The sequence below is a fragment of the Cucurbita pepo genome, chromosome LG18 (genome assembly GCF_002806865.2).
Source record: "Cucurbita pepo subsp. pepo cultivar mu-cu-16 chromosome LG18, ASM280686v2, whole genome shotgun sequence".
Lineage (NCBI taxonomy): Eukaryota > Viridiplantae > Streptophyta > Magnoliopsida > Cucurbitales > Cucurbitaceae > Cucurbita > Cucurbita pepo.
This window is the reverse complement of record NC_036655.1, coordinates 5,136,438-5,155,043: the sequence shown is the minus strand read 5'-3', so window position 1 is coordinate 5,155,043 and position 18,606 is coordinate 5,136,438. Positions and strand designations below refer to the sequence as shown.

The 18,606-nt window shown below is 34.3% G+C and overlaps 3 protein-coding genes across 4 annotated transcripts; 2 read left to right on the top strand and 1 right to left on the bottom strand.

The window, feature by feature from the left end:
* Positions 1 to 3,067: 3,067 nt before the first annotated feature.
* On the bottom strand, positions 3,068 to 6,542 carry LOC111780325 (NAC domain-containing protein 75-like). The gene is made up of 6 exons (XM_023660698.1): positions 6,063 to 6,542; positions 5,757 to 5,934; positions 5,103 to 5,674; positions 4,530 to 4,880; positions 4,006 to 4,110; positions 3,068 to 3,425 (listed from the first exon to the last, which is right to left on the bottom strand). Exons 1-6 carry the CDS (start codon positions 6,216 to 6,218, stop codon positions 3,327 to 3,329), a joined length of 1,461 nt encoding a protein of 486 aa, XP_023516466.1. The 5' UTR covers positions 6,219 to 6,542; the 3' UTR covers positions 3,068 to 3,326.
* Positions 6,543 to 11,171: 4,629 nt separating this feature from the next.
* LOC111780598 (nudix hydrolase 8-like) lies at positions 11,172 to 11,955 on the top strand. Of its 2 annotated transcripts, XM_023661041.1 has the most exons (3): positions 11,172 to 11,463; positions 11,656 to 11,690; positions 11,834 to 11,955. In XM_023661041.1, exons 1-3 carry the CDS (start codon positions 11,287 to 11,289, stop codon positions 11,856 to 11,858), a joined length of 237 nt encoding a protein of 78 aa, XP_023516809.1. In that variant the 5' UTR covers positions 11,172 to 11,286; the 3' UTR covers positions 11,859 to 11,955. The 2 variants fall into 2 exon arrangements, with proteins under 2 accessions (XP_023516809.1, XP_023516808.1); XM_023661040.1 differs by lacking the exon at positions 11,656 to 11,690 and having other exon boundaries at positions 11,691 to 11,955.
* A 2,641-nt stretch (positions 11,956 to 14,596) lies between these two features.
* On the top strand, positions 14,597 to 18,599 carry LOC111780304 (ATP-dependent 6-phosphofructokinase 3-like). Its single transcript, XM_023660675.1, has 13 exons — positions 14,597 to 15,064; positions 15,273 to 15,319; positions 15,435 to 15,474; positions 15,810 to 15,872; positions 15,961 to 16,098; positions 16,203 to 16,361; positions 16,439 to 16,492; positions 16,617 to 16,685; positions 16,772 to 16,901; positions 17,029 to 17,291; positions 17,451 to 17,499; positions 17,584 to 17,738; positions 18,109 to 18,599. The coding sequence occupies exons 1-13, from the start codon at positions 14,951 to 14,953 to the stop codon at positions 18,319 to 18,321; spliced, it is 1,494 nt and encodes a 497-aa protein (XP_023516443.1). The 5' UTR covers positions 14,597 to 14,950; the 3' UTR covers positions 18,322 to 18,599.
* The last annotated feature ends 7 nt before the right edge of the window (positions 18,600 to 18,606 follow it).

Sequence of the window (18,606 nt, the reverse complement as noted above, 5' to 3'; positions counted from 1 at the left end):
ATCTGAAATGATTCATAAAAATATTAGAATAAATATTTTTAATGTTAATTTTTATTGGCATATAATAATTAATTTAAATTTAAGGCGAGGAATTGGGCCTGGGCATAGGAACAGGGTCCGAGAGACAGAAGGCGGCCCAAAATGAGTGGTCAAAGATAATCTGAATAGAACGCCACAAAAAGTCAAAACTATTTATTTCGTTAAAATTTCCGACACGACAGCAAAACCATCACATTAATATGACAGAATATATAAATGAAGTTTCTTTTTTAGGCGTGTCGTGAATGTTCGCCGCGATAATGGAGGAATATAACCCAAATATTTTCAATTATTTCAGCTACGCCCATCTTTTTCAGTAATAAAAATAACACCATATAACTCATTTAATTTCTAATTTTTATTGTCATTTATTTTATTTCATAATAATAAATTTATATATATATATATATATATTTGTAATTTTTGCTAATGGGTTTAAATTTTGGGAGCCTCTTTTAATTATAACAAACGTAAATATGTTACGTATCGCAGAAGCTTCACGACATTTCTTTTTTCTAATCGATGTAGAATGTAACAATCCACCTTCTTTGGAGGCCGATGTTCTCGCTGGTACACCGCTCCATGTGATTCCAGAGTGACTAGATATTTTCCACTTTGAGCCGTTAAATATCGTCGTTAGCCTCACGGTTTTGAGTAGCATCTACTAGAGAGAGATACGTTTTAAAACTCATATCCATATAAGAAATGATTCGTTCTACTCTTCAATCCGTGTGAGATCTCAAAATTCACCATTCCTTGGAAGTCATTGTCATCGCTGACACACTACCCAATATCTAGCTCTGATATCATTTGTAATAGTCCAAGTTCACCGTTAACGTATATTATTATTATTTTTTTGCTTTTCTTTTCGAGATTTTCTTCAAGGTTTTAAAACACGTGCCCTCTAGAAATATTTACACACCTTTATAAGAATTGTGACATTAATATATTTTTAAAAAATAAATTAGAAAATTTATGTAGCACAACCATATGAATGCTCCAACCAACCACGAAATCGGAACCGAAAGTTGTTGGGGGGAAATGGAAGGTGACAGCTACCCCGACACCGCCCGGAGGAAATGCTGACCGCTGTGACGTGGCCCGTGACGTACGCCACAAGTTTCCAATCCCAACTTCTATTTGGGCCTCACGCTTTTAAGCCCATATAACCTGGGCTGGGCTTTCCTTTTGGATCCATATTATACTATTGGGCTTTCAAAAGCAAATAGGCTAAATAACATAAAATATATTTTATTATAATTTCTATTTGTTTTGAGTTTAGTTTCATTTTTCTCTAAAATTTACGTAATAAATTCTTATCTTTTTTATTTAAAAAATTAATTATGAATATTATATTAAATACATTATAAGTTAGAGGAACATATACAATACAACATTAAATATTGAACTTGTAGTACGGGGGAATTTAAGGATTTTGTCGTTAAAAAAATAAATTAAATAATAAATAAAGAGAAAAGGGTAGAATGGGTAATTTGGGGCACTTTTTTCCATTAAAAAGTTTATTCTTGTCCTCTCTCTTTCTTTATTCCTGCCACCATTTCCACTTTAGAAGCTCCTCACACCTAATTAATTTATTTTATTTTAAAAATAACTTATTTTCATGCATGTTTTTATCTCTTATTATACAAAAAACATGTACCTCTTTAATTAAATTATATGTTTTTTTTTTTTTTTGTGAATTCTTTATTATATTCTTTATAAAGTTGGTTATAAGAATCTATTAAAATATGTTCCCATGTTTTTTTCATTTTTAAAACATATATTGTCGGTTTGTTTTTTAACTTCTTGCATGACTTAAGTTCATTGAATACCCATTCAAGAATAATTTACGAGCCAGATTAATTGTTTTTTAGAAATATTTTTAGGTCAATTTAAAGAAAAAAAAGGTTTTGGAGAATATTTTTTCAATTCAAAAGATGCCATTAGAATCTTTTAAAAGAATCATTTTGTTTATTAGAATGATGTGAAATGGTCTAAATAACTCAGAGGCATGTTAATTTCATACTGTCGAGTGAAAGGTTTTCAAAAACACAATAAAAACAAAAACTGATATGATAAGTTGTGTATATATCTGCTGAGCTATGTTCAAATTGAGGACGAGATTTTACATATTTTTCATTAATATTTTGACATTTTAATAAAAATAATTGAAAAAAAAACTCCCAAATAAACCATGCTAATAAATAATTAAACATATACAAGATTATTTAAATTTAATCTTTAAATCTTTCAATTAAAAAAAAAAAATCCATGTTTTTATCTTTTGTTTTTTATGGGAATATATGAAATGGAGGCAAAAATTAAAATATACGAAGAAAAAAGATGCTAATATTATTCTCTTACCATAGCTAGTTACACTTTGTTCTCCATTACAAATTTACATTTCCTTAATAAGGTGTTATTAATTAGAATATAATCTTTACCCTTATTCTTTTGTTTTGGGCCCACTAAATACTATTTACTTTTCAAAATTATTTTCTACTATGAGTCAAACTTTTAAAAGAAAAAAAAATTATAGAAATAATACATATTAAATTTAGAGTATTTAGTATAATTCCTATTAATTTTTTATATTTTTAAAATTTAAAAATTATACCTTTAGTTTTTCAAATGAAAAAGAATATTCTAGATTACATCTCATTCAAATAAACAATTAAATATCACGTGTTCGGTAAGTTGGAGTTTGAATGTTCGGGTTTTAAACGCTATATTCTTTAAAAAAAATCTTATTTTTAAAAATATTACATTAAAAAATATTTATGTATTAAACACGAGCGAAAAATGAGCAACTACATGAAAATCAATTAACAAATATGCTAATATATATATTTTTTGTTCTTTTGAAATAATAATAATAATAAAAATGAATAAATGGATTAATAAATAGAATGAATAGCAATAAAGATTTTTTTGTACTCATGTAACAACTTTCATGTAGCTATTCATGTATGTATGTGTAGATATATATTAATATATATATATATAAATAAATAGTTATATGCATGGTTTTGGTTTTTCTCTCTTTCTTATTCCATTCCCTTCCTTCTCTCTCATATTATTTTCCCTTTCATTCTACTCTCTCTAGCAAAGGGTAAAAGGGTCAATACGTATATCGGTCGGGTTTAGAATCCGGGAAGGGAAACGGGTTGATCCATGGTTTATTGGCTCGGGTTTCCTCGGTGCCCACGATAAGAAATATATTTGTATGAACTTTGGCGACGTACCATTGAAGAGAGAATGATGATTTGGTCTCGTTATTCAATTGACTATCCATGACCATGGAGATTCGGGTTGTTCGAGTCCGGCCAAAAAGATGAATACTTCATCCACTGATCTGCCTCTCGACCACTCGCTATAGATGTTTCCTGTTCCACAAAAACACTCTATCAAATTACAAATTTAGTCCTTATAGTTCAAAACTCACTCGTTTCCTCCATTTCTCGCTTAAACCCTAATATCATTGCTTTGGGTTGTTTTGAAACCATATTGTTTCGGTTAAAATAAGACTCACTATTTGTGAAGTAAATCTCACACACACTAACGATAGAACGCTCTGATCCCACTTTGTGAAAATACTACTCGCGTATTTGTGAAGGAGATGTCGAGGGTAAAAGAGAGCAAGAGAGAAAAGAAATAGAGAGACTTTTTGGATAAACTCGGTGTTCTTTATCTCCTTGTCTCTCCTTTCTCGAGATCTCCTTGAAAAATACGCTAGTAGTATTTTCACAAAATGGTATCGGAGCGTTCTATCGTTAGTGTGCGTGAGATTTAGTTCACCGTTTCTAGTTTTGTGCATGAAAAACACATAAATAAAGAGAAAAAGGTGGTGGGGTTCTTGGAATTGAGGGTCAAAAAGTAATGAAAAAGAAAAAGAGAGAGACAAAATTATATTGTTATGCATATAATTTATGTAATAATAATGATAATGCAGAGGAAAAGACTCACAGGTTGGTGTGTGATGGAAGAAGAAGAAGTGCAGCCCATGATGAGTTCTTCCAAGCCTGACGCCGACCTTCCTCCCATTTTATGATGCTCACTTTCACCTTCTTGCTGCTCATGTTTCCATTTCAACGCACTCAAATTCCAAATATATACGCAGACAATAATCATTATCTTAATCATTATTATCATTATTATTAATCCAAATCTTAATTAACACACTAATTTCGACAACACTCTTCCATGTTTTGTTCTTTTAAAAGATACAGAAATTCCCACTTTATCTTTAGTTGTTCTTTTGTGTTTCTACGTTCATGGAAAAGCTATTCAAATGAACCATTTTTCAAAGGCGTTAGTTTCAAAAATAACTTCATGGGTCACATTTTTTCACCTTTTACATAACTGAATACCTTCCAAAATTCAATCTTTTTCGAAAAATGTAGCAAAATTCATTAAAAATAAGAACACCCATGTCACAAATTACGCTCGAAATCAATTTAATGTTTGATTTTACACTTTTAAACGCGTACCTGATGAAAGGGTTGATTTTGGAGGATGATAGGAGAGTGATGAAGATGATATGAATCGTGATCGAGAAGAAGAAGAGGAGAAGGGGTGATGATGGTGGAGATTTGATGAGTAGGATTGGTGGTGACGTGGAAGGCTGTGGTTGGTTGATGATGGTTAACAACAGAATGATGATGATGATGCTCATTGTGGGCCACCACAAGCTGATGATGATGATGATGATCTAGAGCTGATGTTCTTTCATGACGGTGGTCTCTCAACTCAAACTCGCCGCCGCCGCTGCATGTGCCGCCGCCGCCTCTTCCGTCTTGTAAACCCATTTTTCTCCCTGTTGAACCCTCTTCCATTCCCACCTACAACACCATAAATTTCCTCACTTTTAATCTTAGTTGCCACAATTGTTAGTGTTTTTGAATCGCTAGAGAACGAATTCACGTTGGCTAATTTAGTGCAAGATCATAAATTTTATAAGTAATATGTCAGTCAAACACAAAGTACAACACACAGTACAGTTACTGGAGCTTATGCTTAAAAGTAGACAATAGTGAAAAAAAACATAGAAACAAATATGGTACCTCAAAACATGTTCTAAATGGGACGAACCCAAAATGGTCAAATTTGAGGTGGGGTTGAATGTCCAACGAGCTGAAGCTGGCAACGGAGCCTCCGACACCGGCCGTGGCGGCCGGAGACATATCCTCAGTCTGCGTCATAGAAGAACAGCTCCCACTAGCAGCATTCTCCCGCCGGCTCAAATTAGCAACCTCAAAACTACCCTCAGCCGCCGCAACGGCTCTCTCCGACCAATTACACTGCCGTGGTTGTGTCTGATAAAATATCTTAGACACCACAAGCTCCCCTTCTTTCTCCTCTTCATGCTGACCCAAATGGTACTGATGCATAACCCAATTAGTCTTCTCCGGCTTCCGGTTCTTCCCGAAATTGGTGTAAAGAACCAAGATTTTCTTACACCCCTTTTGCTTCCCATTCGCCATCACCGGCCTCGTCTTTCCCGTCTTATGCCACCGCGTTTCCCCGCCCTGTAAATCGCACTCCGTTTGGATTTTCCTTCGCTTCCTCGTCCCCGTCGTGTACGCCTTCGATGGCCTGTGGAAGAAATGCCTACTCAATCCATCTCGAGTAACTCCTAGATATTCAAATTCATCAGAACAACAAAACGAAACGAAACGAAACGAAACCGAACGAAATCAAACGAGAATTAAAAAAACCTGGAAGTTTCTCAGGATGTGTATAACAAATCCCATCTTCTCCTTCAATTGTGGGTATGAACTCATCAATCAAAGGGTGAGATTTCATGTCTTTTGATTTAACTTTTGCTTCCAAATGTTCAATCAATTCTTGATCTGTCGGATCAAATTTCACTCCGGCTGGTAAACCAACCCAATTCTGCAACAAACAATAACAAACCCAAAAATTTAAAGACAGAGAGACAAACCCTTTTGAGATTAATTTAAATTTTTCAAAAAAAAAAAAAAAAAAAAAACNAAAAAAAAAGACAAGAAATAAATCAGTACCGGCCTTCCTTCAAGCTTATGGCCACAACCAGGGCAGTGTTTGGATCCACACAGCTGATGCTGCTCAAGCTTAGCATCTAATAAGGAATCAGAGCCACCGCCGCCGCCGCCGCCGACACCGACGATTGAACCAATAATTTCGCTACTATTTCTCATATCTCTATTCCTCTCTTCAACCGACTTGTCGTCCACTTCATATCCTAAACCAGACGACAATCTAATGATCTTCTCGCCGCCGCAATCGCCACAAACGGCACCGTTTTGTTTTTCAAAAAGACAAAGATGAAGAAGAAGAAGAAGAAGAAGAAGGGCAAAAAAGAAAAAGGAAGGGTTTTTATTGTTAATTCAACTTACAAAATACAAACCCACCGACCCTTTATCTCCTTTGCTGAATTAAAAACAAAGGACATGTTCAAATTTTTCAACAAAAAAAAAAAAAAAAAAAAAAAAAAAAANAGAAAATCAAAATTCTCTCTAAGCTCTTTTCTTTGAGCCTTGACTACAAAAGCACAAAAGGGAAGAAACGGGCAGCTTCACAGCTGTTGCTAATACCATCTAAAATAGATATTATAATTTATATAATATATAGTACTTTGTATACACTAAGCTTATATTATTAATTAAATACCAAACCATACAAACATATGCTTCAACTATTATTTATTATAGTATAAAAGTTAGGTATATTTATATAAATTAAACCCATATTATAATTCAACCCTAAACTATAGAATATACGTAGTTATTCGAATCAAAACGTTGTTTTGCCTATGACCCAGATGAAAAAATGACTCAAACTATATTGAATCGTTGTTTTGCCTATGACCCAGATGGAAAAATGACTCGAACTATATCGATCTGTTGTTTTGCCTATGACCCAGATGGAAAAATGACTCGAACTATATTGAACTCTGAGCGTAAGAGAAATAGTACGTGCCAGTTACGGGTAAGCTATGAGGTTATGAAAGGTACGTATGAAGTAAAATAAAGAGAAATAGGGGATAGAGTATGCATAATACATGAAAATGAATATAAAGATAGGAGCTTTAATTGTTTTCAACAGTGTGTCTCAATTATTTTGGAGAAGTGGATCTGTTTGATGGGTCTTGAGGTGGATGAATGATGAGAGAGAGAGAGAGAGGAGAGAGAATGAAGAAGGGTTTGCTTCATAAGAAAGGGAAATGAAGAGGAGTACACAGACCTGGATGGACCACCACCATGGCTTGTAATTAGGGCTGATTAAAAACCCTAAAAAGGAGCTAGGGAAACTTGGACCAGAAGCACACCAACACGATTCAATAGGTTTATCTCTTTCGTTATAAATTTATACATTAAGTCTGTATCGATTAGTCTCTGTACGGGTTAAATTGTTAGAAAGTGTATAATATAAGGACTAAATTGTTACAAATTTGAAAGTACGAGCACGATAGTGGGGCCATTTGCAAGAAATTTTGTAGAAAAAAAAAAAGGGTAAAAATGATAGGATGATGGCTAGGCTTCACGTTTTGTTTCACATTCTCATTCACCAATGTTGGAACCAAATGATGGGATTGAGAACCCTTCACTTTCCACCAACTCTCTCCCTTTCCCATTTTCTTCCCTTTAACCCAGCTCGGATATCACAATCCACCTCTTTAGAGACCAACGTTCTCGTTGCCACACTACGCAGTATTTAGCTCTGATACTATTTATAACAGTCTAAATCCACCGCTTGTAGATATTGTCCGCTTTAATCTATTAAATATCATTATCCATCATCGGTTTCACGATTTTACAACACGTCTAAGAAGTAGGTTTCAACATCCTTGTAAGGAATGTTTTGTTCTATTCTCTAATTGATGTCAGATCTCAGAATTAGTAATGGGAAATATGTGAGACGAAAAAACAAAGATTTGACAACTTAAGTGAGACGAAAAATGTTGTTCCCTATTATTATTCTCGAAATAAAATCGAGGAAATTTTTTATTGTCCCAACCTAATATTAACACCTTTTCACCCTACACTTCAATTGAAACTCATAAAAACTTGTGATTTTGTTAGTTCAACTCGTATTGAGACTTTAACTTCTAATCCATTAATTGATGATATAAGTATATATGTCGATTAAATGAGGTTCCAACTTAAACGAGATGAAATATTTTCATTTCTTTTTATTATTTATTTTACGTTGTAACAGAAAAACCTAGTGAACATTTCTAAATATATATTTTATATCAATTGAGTTATACGTAAATATTATCGTCACAATTGTAATTTAAAAAAATGATCTTATAGTAAAAATAATAATAATAAATCTTAATTTGAGAGATGGGGCATATGTCCTTGAGCAGTACAATATTATTGTTACAGTTAATTTGTACGGTTTATATGGTTGTCTTTGGTTGTTGGAACATAAATTCATATTCCACCATTGTTTGCAATAATTGGGACTTCCATTTTATTAAATTATTATTATTATTATTATTGCAACTTGACAAAATAGATATTTATAAACAAAAATATGTCAACAAAATATATTTTAAATCTCGATTCTTGGGATAATTTTCAAACATGATTTAACGGCCGACCTAACTATATAAAATTTCTCATTTTATCATATGATAAAATTTGTATTTATTTTAATTTTGTAATTGATCCAATCCATAAACAACCCACATATTACACGCTTTAAAATTTGGAGAACTTAAATTTAGCTGAAAGACAAGGAATAAACAGTTGCATTTAATGAAATCCAATTTATTTGGCTACTTTCGTGGCTTTCATTGTAACATAAAAAGAGAAAAATGAATGAATTATATAACACATATATATGTCACATTACATCATTATTATAAGATCTTTATAATGCTTTTTATGCATGTGACATTAAATATATCCAATTAATATAGTAGTAGACATTATTTAATTTATGAACCTTATAGGCCTCCATATATAATTGAAGTGCCAGTTTCGAGCTTTGAGGATAAGAAACCAAAAAACAAAATAAATTTAAATCATTCCATAAAATATTTACTCAAGCTGAATAATATCTTACTTTGGGTTAAAATCTCTGTCTTAATTCTACCAAATTGAAAGTATATAATATAAGAGATTCTTTTGCTTTTACTTTTCAAAATTATTTTCAAGAACTATGATTGTGTTGACTGATATATCTTAGATTTATTCACAAATTCTTAATTAAAATTTTAATTATGTATGAAATATTGCCATACTTTTTAAAAAATTTGTGCCTTTCTCACTTAATTATGTCAAAACCTAATAATTGGTATAGAGTCATGCCCTAAACTTAGCTATGTCGATAGAATCTTCAAATATCGAACAAAGAATTGTGAGCGTTGAAGGTATAGTCAAGAGGTGACTAAAGTGTCGAACAAAAGGTGTACCTTGTTCAAGGGCTCCAAAGAAGGAGTCGAGCCTCGATAAGGGAAGTCTTTTGGAGGGCTCCATAGACTTTAGGGGAGGAGTGTTGAGTAATTTAGGGGATGATAGTGGGTTTATAAATGAGAAATACTATCTCTGTTGGTATGAGACCTACCTCTATTGGTACCAAGCCTCTCCTGAAAGCAAAGCCCTAAAGTCAGGTTGGGGGATTCCATCACCTTTGAGACTGTGCCGAAGAAATCAGATCTCAGTGCTCGGTGTCGTCGTGTTGTGGTGATCAACCTTGAAGAGGGATATGGAAGAGCATAAGAATATTTGCACATATGCCACCAAAATTCCAGCACGAACCTAGCGAAATTATTCTATATTCTTCTGATGAAAATGGCAGGTGAAACCACGACATGCTTAATAATGTGTAGCATATTCTGATTGTCTATCTTATGGGGGACGTCGATATGTAGTTGTGGTGGGGAGTTGGGTACGTATAAATGGCTGCTTCCTTTTTGCCTATCAGGTGTTTGATAAAATGACTGAATCATTTTTCAAACGTTGAGGTTGCTCTGCCTATGCTATTTTTTCTTATATTCAGTCCTTTTATTTTTCTTTTTACTTTGTGCATCGTCGACCCGTTTGAATATTCCACCGTGTTAAACGTGAGATCCCACATCGGTTAGAGAGGAGAACTAAGCATTCTTTATAAAGGTATTGAAACCTCTCCCTAGCATATTAAAAACTCTGAGTAAAGCCCGAAGAGGATAATATCTGTTGATGATGTGTTTGAGTTGTTACAAATGGTATCGGAGTCACATACCAAACAGTGTGCTAGCGAGGATGTTGGGCCCAGAAGGAGGTGGACACTGCGCAGTGTCCAGCGAAGACATTGCCTCAAAGGGGTGAATTGTGAGATCTCACATCGATTAGACAGAGGAACGAGTGTCAGAAGACACTGGCCCCAAATGCGGGTGGATTGTGAGATCCCTGGAGAGGGGAACGAAACATTCTCTATAAAGGTGTGTCCCCTCGAGGGAAAGTCCAAAGAGGGCAATGTCTTGATCCAATTATCTGGTTTCTGCAGCTTGGTTTCTTCAAGGGGAATAACAATGCGCTTTCCTTTGACAAGAAGGTGGACAAGTTTCCAGAGCTGGCCAAAAGGTAGTGTCTTCTTTTCCTCCCAACATGCAAGATCGCTTGCAATTGTAGTGCTGTAGACATTTCCTAAAAAGATTTTCTCAAACTTGTGACTTTTCCTTTCCTATATTCTCTGTTCTAATTTTATGGTGGGGTTGGTTTACAACTTCCATCTAATCATTCCTTCCTTCCCTTAACTCTTAAAGAACATAATCGAGGTGTCTTGAACAAGGATGTTGTACCAGAAACCTCATGTACTAGAAAACTCAAAAGAACAGCATTTGATGTTTTGTCTCCTGACATTTCTACACCAAACATGGCCGTGGAACTTATAGATCACAGGAATGATGAATTTGAAGGGGTCATCATTAATTCCCAGAGCCTACCCTCTTCTGCAAACACAAGCATCTCTCTTCCAAATGGAGACTCGTGGAGAAACCTCTCCCTAACAGAATCATTTTAAAAACCTCGAGGGAAAGCCAGAAAGAGAAAGCCTAAAGGGGACAATACCACGGTTTGTATTGTTACACAAAGTCCGAGAAAAGTAGAGTTTCTTCGTCTTTCTAATACCACGGTTTCGCTTGGGAACTCTGCACTTTGAACCATTTTTTTCCCATGCAGGGGAAAAAAGGGCTATGGCTCAAATTACATACAGAGCAGACTGAACTTGTTCTTGTGGCTATTAATGTGAGATATTAACTGATGTTTTGATTTCATGGGTATTATTAGATATTTTAGAGTTGTAATTTTCAGGAGGGGGTTCAACTATCATCATGCTGAAGCAGGGTATGCCATGCTCACTTTCTGGATTCCTGATCTGTCCTCCATGCTTTCTTCTGACTCCTCGCATCATTTTGGCGCTGCAGCATTCCTCATCAATGACAACAAGGAGGTACCTTTTTCTACTTTCTTATTGATATCATCATACCATTCACTAAGCATTTGGTTCACGAGTGTAAGACGCTGCTTAAATTGGTGTACCACATGTTCTCGTGGGCTGTCTGGTAAGTCAAAGAAGAAACTGGAGTTAGGCATCTGATATAACCTAATAGTCTATTCTTAATCACTCTATCTGATTTTTTAGATGGATTCAATGTTCTTGGAAATGGTTGCTTTCAGGTACGGGTTCCCCCAACTTTGCCAAATTCTGTTCTATTATCAGTCAGTAAGAGCAAAAGAAGGAACAAAACGGAATTTGATTTGCTTTATAAGACTGTTGGTGTCTGTTCTTCTTCTTCGTCTTCTTCTTCTTCACGTTTCAGGCATTGCCACCTTGTGGCCTTTTGAGGACTCGAATTTGCTATTGATTTACAAGGAAAGTCAAGCTAAACTGCAAAGGTATAATATTAAAGCCCCACTTTCAGTATTTTCTCTAATATTTTCTGTTACAAGTATGATCTCGATTCTTGGATTCTTATCATTAATTTTAAGTACAACCATAGGAATTTAAACTTTCGATAAGAGATTTTATATCGGTTGGAGAGAGAAACGAGTACCAACAAAGATTGTGAGATCTCACATTAGCTCGAGAGAGGGGAATCAAACATTTTTATAAGGATGTCCTTTTCATAGTAGACTCATTATAAAAACGGAAGTCCGACAGGAAAAACCCAAATAAAACAATATCTACTAGTGATGATCTTGGACTCTTGCCTTCCGAAGAATAATTGAAGCTTAGATATTAATATGGTGGATGATTAAAAAAGGGCATGAATCTCTAGTGTAAAGGATATGGAATAAAAAATGGAACATTCTAGATGATGAAAAAGTGAAAATATAAAATGAGGTCCGTTGGATTGGATGATTAAGAGAGAGCGTGTGAAGGAAACTGGAGGGCGCTGATTAGGGAGGGGTTCTTTTGTAAGACCATTGGATGGGCGTTGTTGAGTGTGTATGAGCCAGCAGTTTTAGGAAGAAGACCAGGTATCAAAGTTAGTGATCCAGATCAGCATGGCCGCCCATGCGGTTCACTGCACCCCACGTTGGGCGCCACCATTTGGGTTAGGTAAATTTCTAATTATGTGTTTAATAAATTATTATCTATTTATCATTTATTATTTTTTAATCATTTTAAATAACAATTCAAAATTAAGGAATTTAGTTCTTTAACCATACGGATCCAATAAATCAATTTTAAAAACTTTGTAATTTAGCCATTTTTATTACACTTTCATAATTAAATTATCAATATCAAGTAATCCTCGACTTTCACGAATGCATGTCCCAATATTACACGTTAAATTTATGAGATTTATTAGACTTTCTTTTTATGGTTTGCATTAAAATCAAATATTAGTATTTAATCACGTGATAAATTCTAAACCGAATTCAATCGATTAAAACACAGATTCTTCGTTTAAATTTTTAATGTCTACATTATTATTATAAATTTAATAATTATAAAAAAAAAAATTGATCTATTGTTCATTGTATTTGGAAATGGAAAAAAAATATTTAATTAAGTGAATGGAACCAAACAAATGACATGGAAACTGTGCACCGCATACGAATTAATGTTCCATTTATCAAAAAAAAAAAAAAAAAAAAAAAAAAAAAAAAAAAAAAAAAAAAAAAAAAAAAAAAAAAAAAANCTGATTCAAGAAACAAACAAAATAAAAAACTAAAAAGGAAATAAAAGTCTAAACAATATAAAGCAGTTTCCACACGTTGCCCGTGTTATCCGGCCTTTCCTATCACATTACGACACGTGGACATTGCCAACGCGATTCCTACCTTTATTATTCCCTCGGAATCAAATAATTTAATTCACCCTATGTTTGATTAAATAGTTACATATTTCAATTCAAAGATTCTTATAATTTTTTTTTCTTAATAAAATACACTTTTATGTCAATTATGGTATATATCAATTAATTACTTTTTACTTCAAAATTTTATTTTCTGAATTATAATACTTTTACTAAGATAAATATCATGAAATTTATATAATTTTAAAGAGCTGAATGGTTAAAGTCAACATTAATTTTATTTTTGTTGCTATAAATGGTATATTTTCATTTGTTTTCTTTTCATATTTAAATTTATTTTCAAACCTACTTTTACACCTCGAATGCATCATTTTTATTTATAATTATCTAATTTTATTCATTTGATAATATTTATTTATTTTAAATTAGGTTTGTTTTCTCACATTTTATATTTATTAATAGAATATTAAATTATTACCCACAATTTTCAAAGCAGACATTTTTTTTTTTTAAATATCAAATATGAGCTAGGATACTCTCATCTTGCTATTATTTATTTATTTTTGCTATGTGAGCTAGGATACTCTTTTTATATATATTTAAATAAAATAAGTCAATGAATTATATCTCTTAATTAATAAATTATGCTTACGTCAACATACTCACGTATCAAATATAAAATTAAAGTCCAAATAAGAAACATTAATAAAATCAACGCCAAAGCTACATCATTATTTTTTAAAATCGATAAAATTTAAGTTTAGTTCCATTTTAGTCGTAATATTTTTTTAACATTAAAAAATGATAAAATATTGTTGACATAAACCTAAGAAAATAATAAAATAAAATTAATCTTCGGTTACAATTTAAATCTTAAAATTTAAAAATTTTATAATTTTAAATCTTAAAATACCCATAATCATAACGTATAATAAAAGTTTAAACGCTCGTCCAAGCTCAAAAATCTAGCATAAAATTTTATGATTTTCTTTGACATAAAATTTAAATTTATATATAATAAGAAAATTAATTTAAAATTTAGAAACTTTTTAACCCAATACATATTTTTTTCCGTAAAAATAAATAAACTTTACGAATTATTAAAGAAATTCCCGCAAACGAGGGAATCTCAATCATATTTTCCGTACAGTTTAAAAAAAATACTATTATTATTTTATATATTTTTAATGTACGAAAATTGAAATTCCTGATATAGATGGGTTTTGTGAAAATTCATTGAAAAAAAAAAAGAAAAAAAAAAAAAATCAGGTGTGTCGGCCGATGAAAGGCATCAAATTCCCACAAGGAAATGGATTCACGAATCTACAAACCCCTCTGTTCTCGGAAGCATTGTATGGTAACTTTTATTTTCCTCCCAATAATCATTCGGTAGAAGAAAGTGGTCGCAGTTCCTCCAGTTTTCAGCCACCAGTTTTCTCTCCATCCATCTTCGAAATACCAGACTCTTTTCAGCCCCATCGATCCCACAAACCCATTTTAGCGTCTTTTCAATTTCTACTTTTACGGGTCGTCTTTCTCTATTTGGTCAACACTACCCATATATAATATATATACTTTCTTCTTCTTCAACCAAATCAGATTTGCGATTTGCCCCCATCAACTCTCTCTTCCCCTTCATCATCGGGTTTCTTGTTCCAAAATCGAACTCTAATGGCAGCTACAGGTAATAACATTCATAATAGCAACGCGAAGATCGTCCTTGGCGATGCTGGTTATGTTCTTGAAGATGTTCCTCACTTGTCCGACTATATTTCCGATCTGCCTGTAAGATTTTCCCAACCCCATCTGATTTGATTTCTTGGGTCAAGTGTACTTGCTCTGTTTATCTTATTGAGATTTCGTTATCTGGGTGTGTTTGTTTTAGTTCACTCTGTTTATTTCAAATGGAAATTGGTACTGTTTGAATTGATTTGGTAATCCCCACTTGTTTTACTGCTCGTTTTATTGATTTTGGTTGTTGTTTTGATGGCAGACGTATTCCAATCCGTTGCAAGACAATCCTGCTTACTCTGTAGTCAAGTTTGTGCTTCTTCTTTTGTGGTTTTTTCAAGCTGATATGTGTTTTTTAATGGTTTGTCTCGACATTGGCTGGTTTATGTTTATGATTGATGAAATTAATCTGTGTGTTTTGCAGACAGTATTTTGTGCATGTTGATGATACCGTTCCTCAGAAGGTTAGCCTTTTCTTAGAACTTAACTTTCGTTTTAATGGAGTTTGGATGTTAGATTGATTAATCTTAAACGTTGGGGATTTGTGACAAAATTCTTAGAGAGCTTGTGTCTCTAAGATGATCTGATAAATGATACATCCCCTAGTTTATTGCACCGTTAGCAAATATTGTCTGCTTTGGCTCGTTATGAATCATTGTCAGTCTCACAGTTTTAAAACGTGTCTACTAGGGAGAGATTTTCATTTAGAAATGTTTCGTTCCCCTCTTCTTCCTAGTAACAAGAGTTGTGAAATATTGGCATATGAAGATGATTATATTTGTTTTCTTTGCTTCTGTAGGTTGTTGTTCACAAGAATAGTCCAAGAGGAATACATTTTCGACGTGCTGGCCCTCGCCAACGGGTAAGCTCTGTCTCTATTCCTTTCACTATCTGTGCATGATTTCTAATATCATCTCTTAGTTATTGAGTTGCAATGGCTTGTTGTTCAGATATACTTTAAGGCAGACGAGGTTCACGCTTGCATTGTGACATGTGGCGGTCTTTGCCCTGGACTCAACACTGTGATTAGGGAACTAGTTTGTGGCTTATACAATATGTATGGAGTCAAGAAGGTTCTGGGCATTGAAGTAAGTGATTGCCTTAATCCAGTGATTGATTTACTATAGCTGTTGGTTAAATAGGGACCAATGCAATATGTTCATGAATTTATTAAGCTGAAAGTGACTTGCAGGGTGGATATAGAGGTTTCTATTCTAAGAATACCATTCATTTAACTCCAAAGTTTGTGAATGATATCCATAAACGCGGTGGAACTGTCCTTGGGACATCACGAGGTGGTCACGATACCTCAAAAATAGTTGACAGCATTCAAGATCGTGGCATCAATCAGGTGTGAACACTATCATTATGCAATTTTGGTGGAAAAGTAGATTCTTGGACCTAAGTTCATTGCTGTTCTTTCTGCAGGTTTATATAATTGGTGGAGATGGAACTCAGAGGGGAGCATCTGCTATATATGAGGTAACACTGGGAAGGATATTCTCGTTTTTCTTGATGCAAAATGCAGATAATGTTGATCTCGAGTGGCTTATCCACTTTTCGGTACATGGTTCTTACGGGAAATAAATGATTATTTGTACCTCAGGAAGTCAGAAGAAGAGGGCTCAAAGTCGCAGTTGTTGGTATCCCGAAAACCATTGATAACGACATCCCGGTACATTGTTCATGTTCCAACGTTGACTATTGTGGTAAATTAGATTGTTACTGGATGTAAGTGGATTTTGCCTGTTGCTGATGCAGATCATTGACAAGTCCTTTGGCTTTGACTCTGCCGTTGAGGAGGCTCAGCGTGCTATAAACGCAGCCCATGTCGAATCTGAAAGTATGGAGAATGGTATCGGGCTCGTGAAGTTGATGGGTCGCTATTGTGGTAAGACTGTAGCTTTGTTGTGTTTACGATCCGTGGAACTTGGTTCGCGATAGCATTTACGATCAGTAGAACTTCTAGAACGTATCAAAACCGAAGTTTTATTTTGCTTTCGTGGTGATGAGTGCAGGGTTCATAGCGATGTACGCAACGCTTGCAAGCAGGGACGTCGACTGTTGCTTAATTCCAGAGTCGCCCTTTTATCTTGAAGGACCCGGTGGACTTTACGAATACATATCAAGATGTCTGAAAGACAACGGCCACATGGTCATTGTCATTGCAGAAGGAGCCGGGCAGGAGTTGCTGTCTGGAAGCCTTGATTCTGACAAGCTGGATGCTTCTGGTAATAAGCTTCTTCAAGATGTTGGGCTATGGATATCACAGAAAATCAAGGTTGGCTTGCAATGTGCTTTGTTCCTTTTAGTTAGATCTGTAGTTCGAAGCGACTATTATAGTATGAGCCTCTACGACTCGATCATATATAGTATTAAGGTTCTCTTGCTTCTACGACTCGATCATACGGTACTGAGAATTTCATTTTTCTTTCTGCAGGATCATTTTTCAAAAGAACATAAGATGACCATAAACCTCAAATATATTGGTAAGTTTGAATCAAGCATATCTCAATGCCATTGATTGTTTTATTGAACTATATGACAGATGAATAATATTATTCCTCGGACAGATCCGACGTATATGATCCGAGCTATCCCAAGTAATGCCTCGGACAATGTTTACTGCACTCTACTTGCTCAAAGTGCTATACATGGAGCAATGGCTGGCTATACTGGCTATACGAGCGGGCTTGTTAACGGAAGACAGACATACATTCCCTTCTACGTAAGACCCCGACCCTGATTCAAAACACGACCCCCCTGCATAGAATCACAGAATAAATACATGACATACATGCATCACACACATTTGATGGACTATTTATTACAAAATTATGTTTTACATGTTACGTTAAGGTGAAGGTTGAAACGAACTAAACCACCCCGAGTCGGTCGGTCGGTTGTTCAGTCTCACATTTTCTTCTGCTATTAGGGAGGTTTGGGTTTGTTGCCATTGACACTGATTTAATTCTTCTTGCTTCATTCCATTTGCACATGAAACAACCGTCATCGGTTCATGGTTGTCGGGCGGAGTAAACATTCATTCATTAAGCTCTGCGTCGAATGTTACTAACTCCGATTTTGTCAATCTGCAGAGAATCACAGAGAAACAGAACAAGGTGGTGATAACTGATAGAATGTGGGCAAGGCTTCTATCATCGACGAACCAGCCAAGCTTTCTGATTCAGAAAGACGCAGTAGCCGAGGAGTTGAAAGAGGAAGAAACGACGAACAAGTTAGACGACGACAATAACAACAACACCAACAACATCGAGGACGAGACAATGAGCAAGCCTAGTGTAATGTAGCTCAGCTCACATATGTGAAGAAGTTGAAAGATGGGTGGTGGTGTAAGGCAAGGTAAAGGTGTTTCAGTCCTTAACCAGGTGCGAAGAAGCTGTTGTTCATGGAGTTTGTTGTAGTCTAATTAGAGGCCCTTCCCCTCCCATGGTCTGGATTGTATCTTTTGCTAATCTTTATTATATATTAAAAATAATAGATGGTGTCATCCTTTGGTCTTTAGATGAATTGAATTACTGCTGTATGCAATTTTTGTTAAAATAAAATATTTCAGTTTTGTCGTAAATTATCGG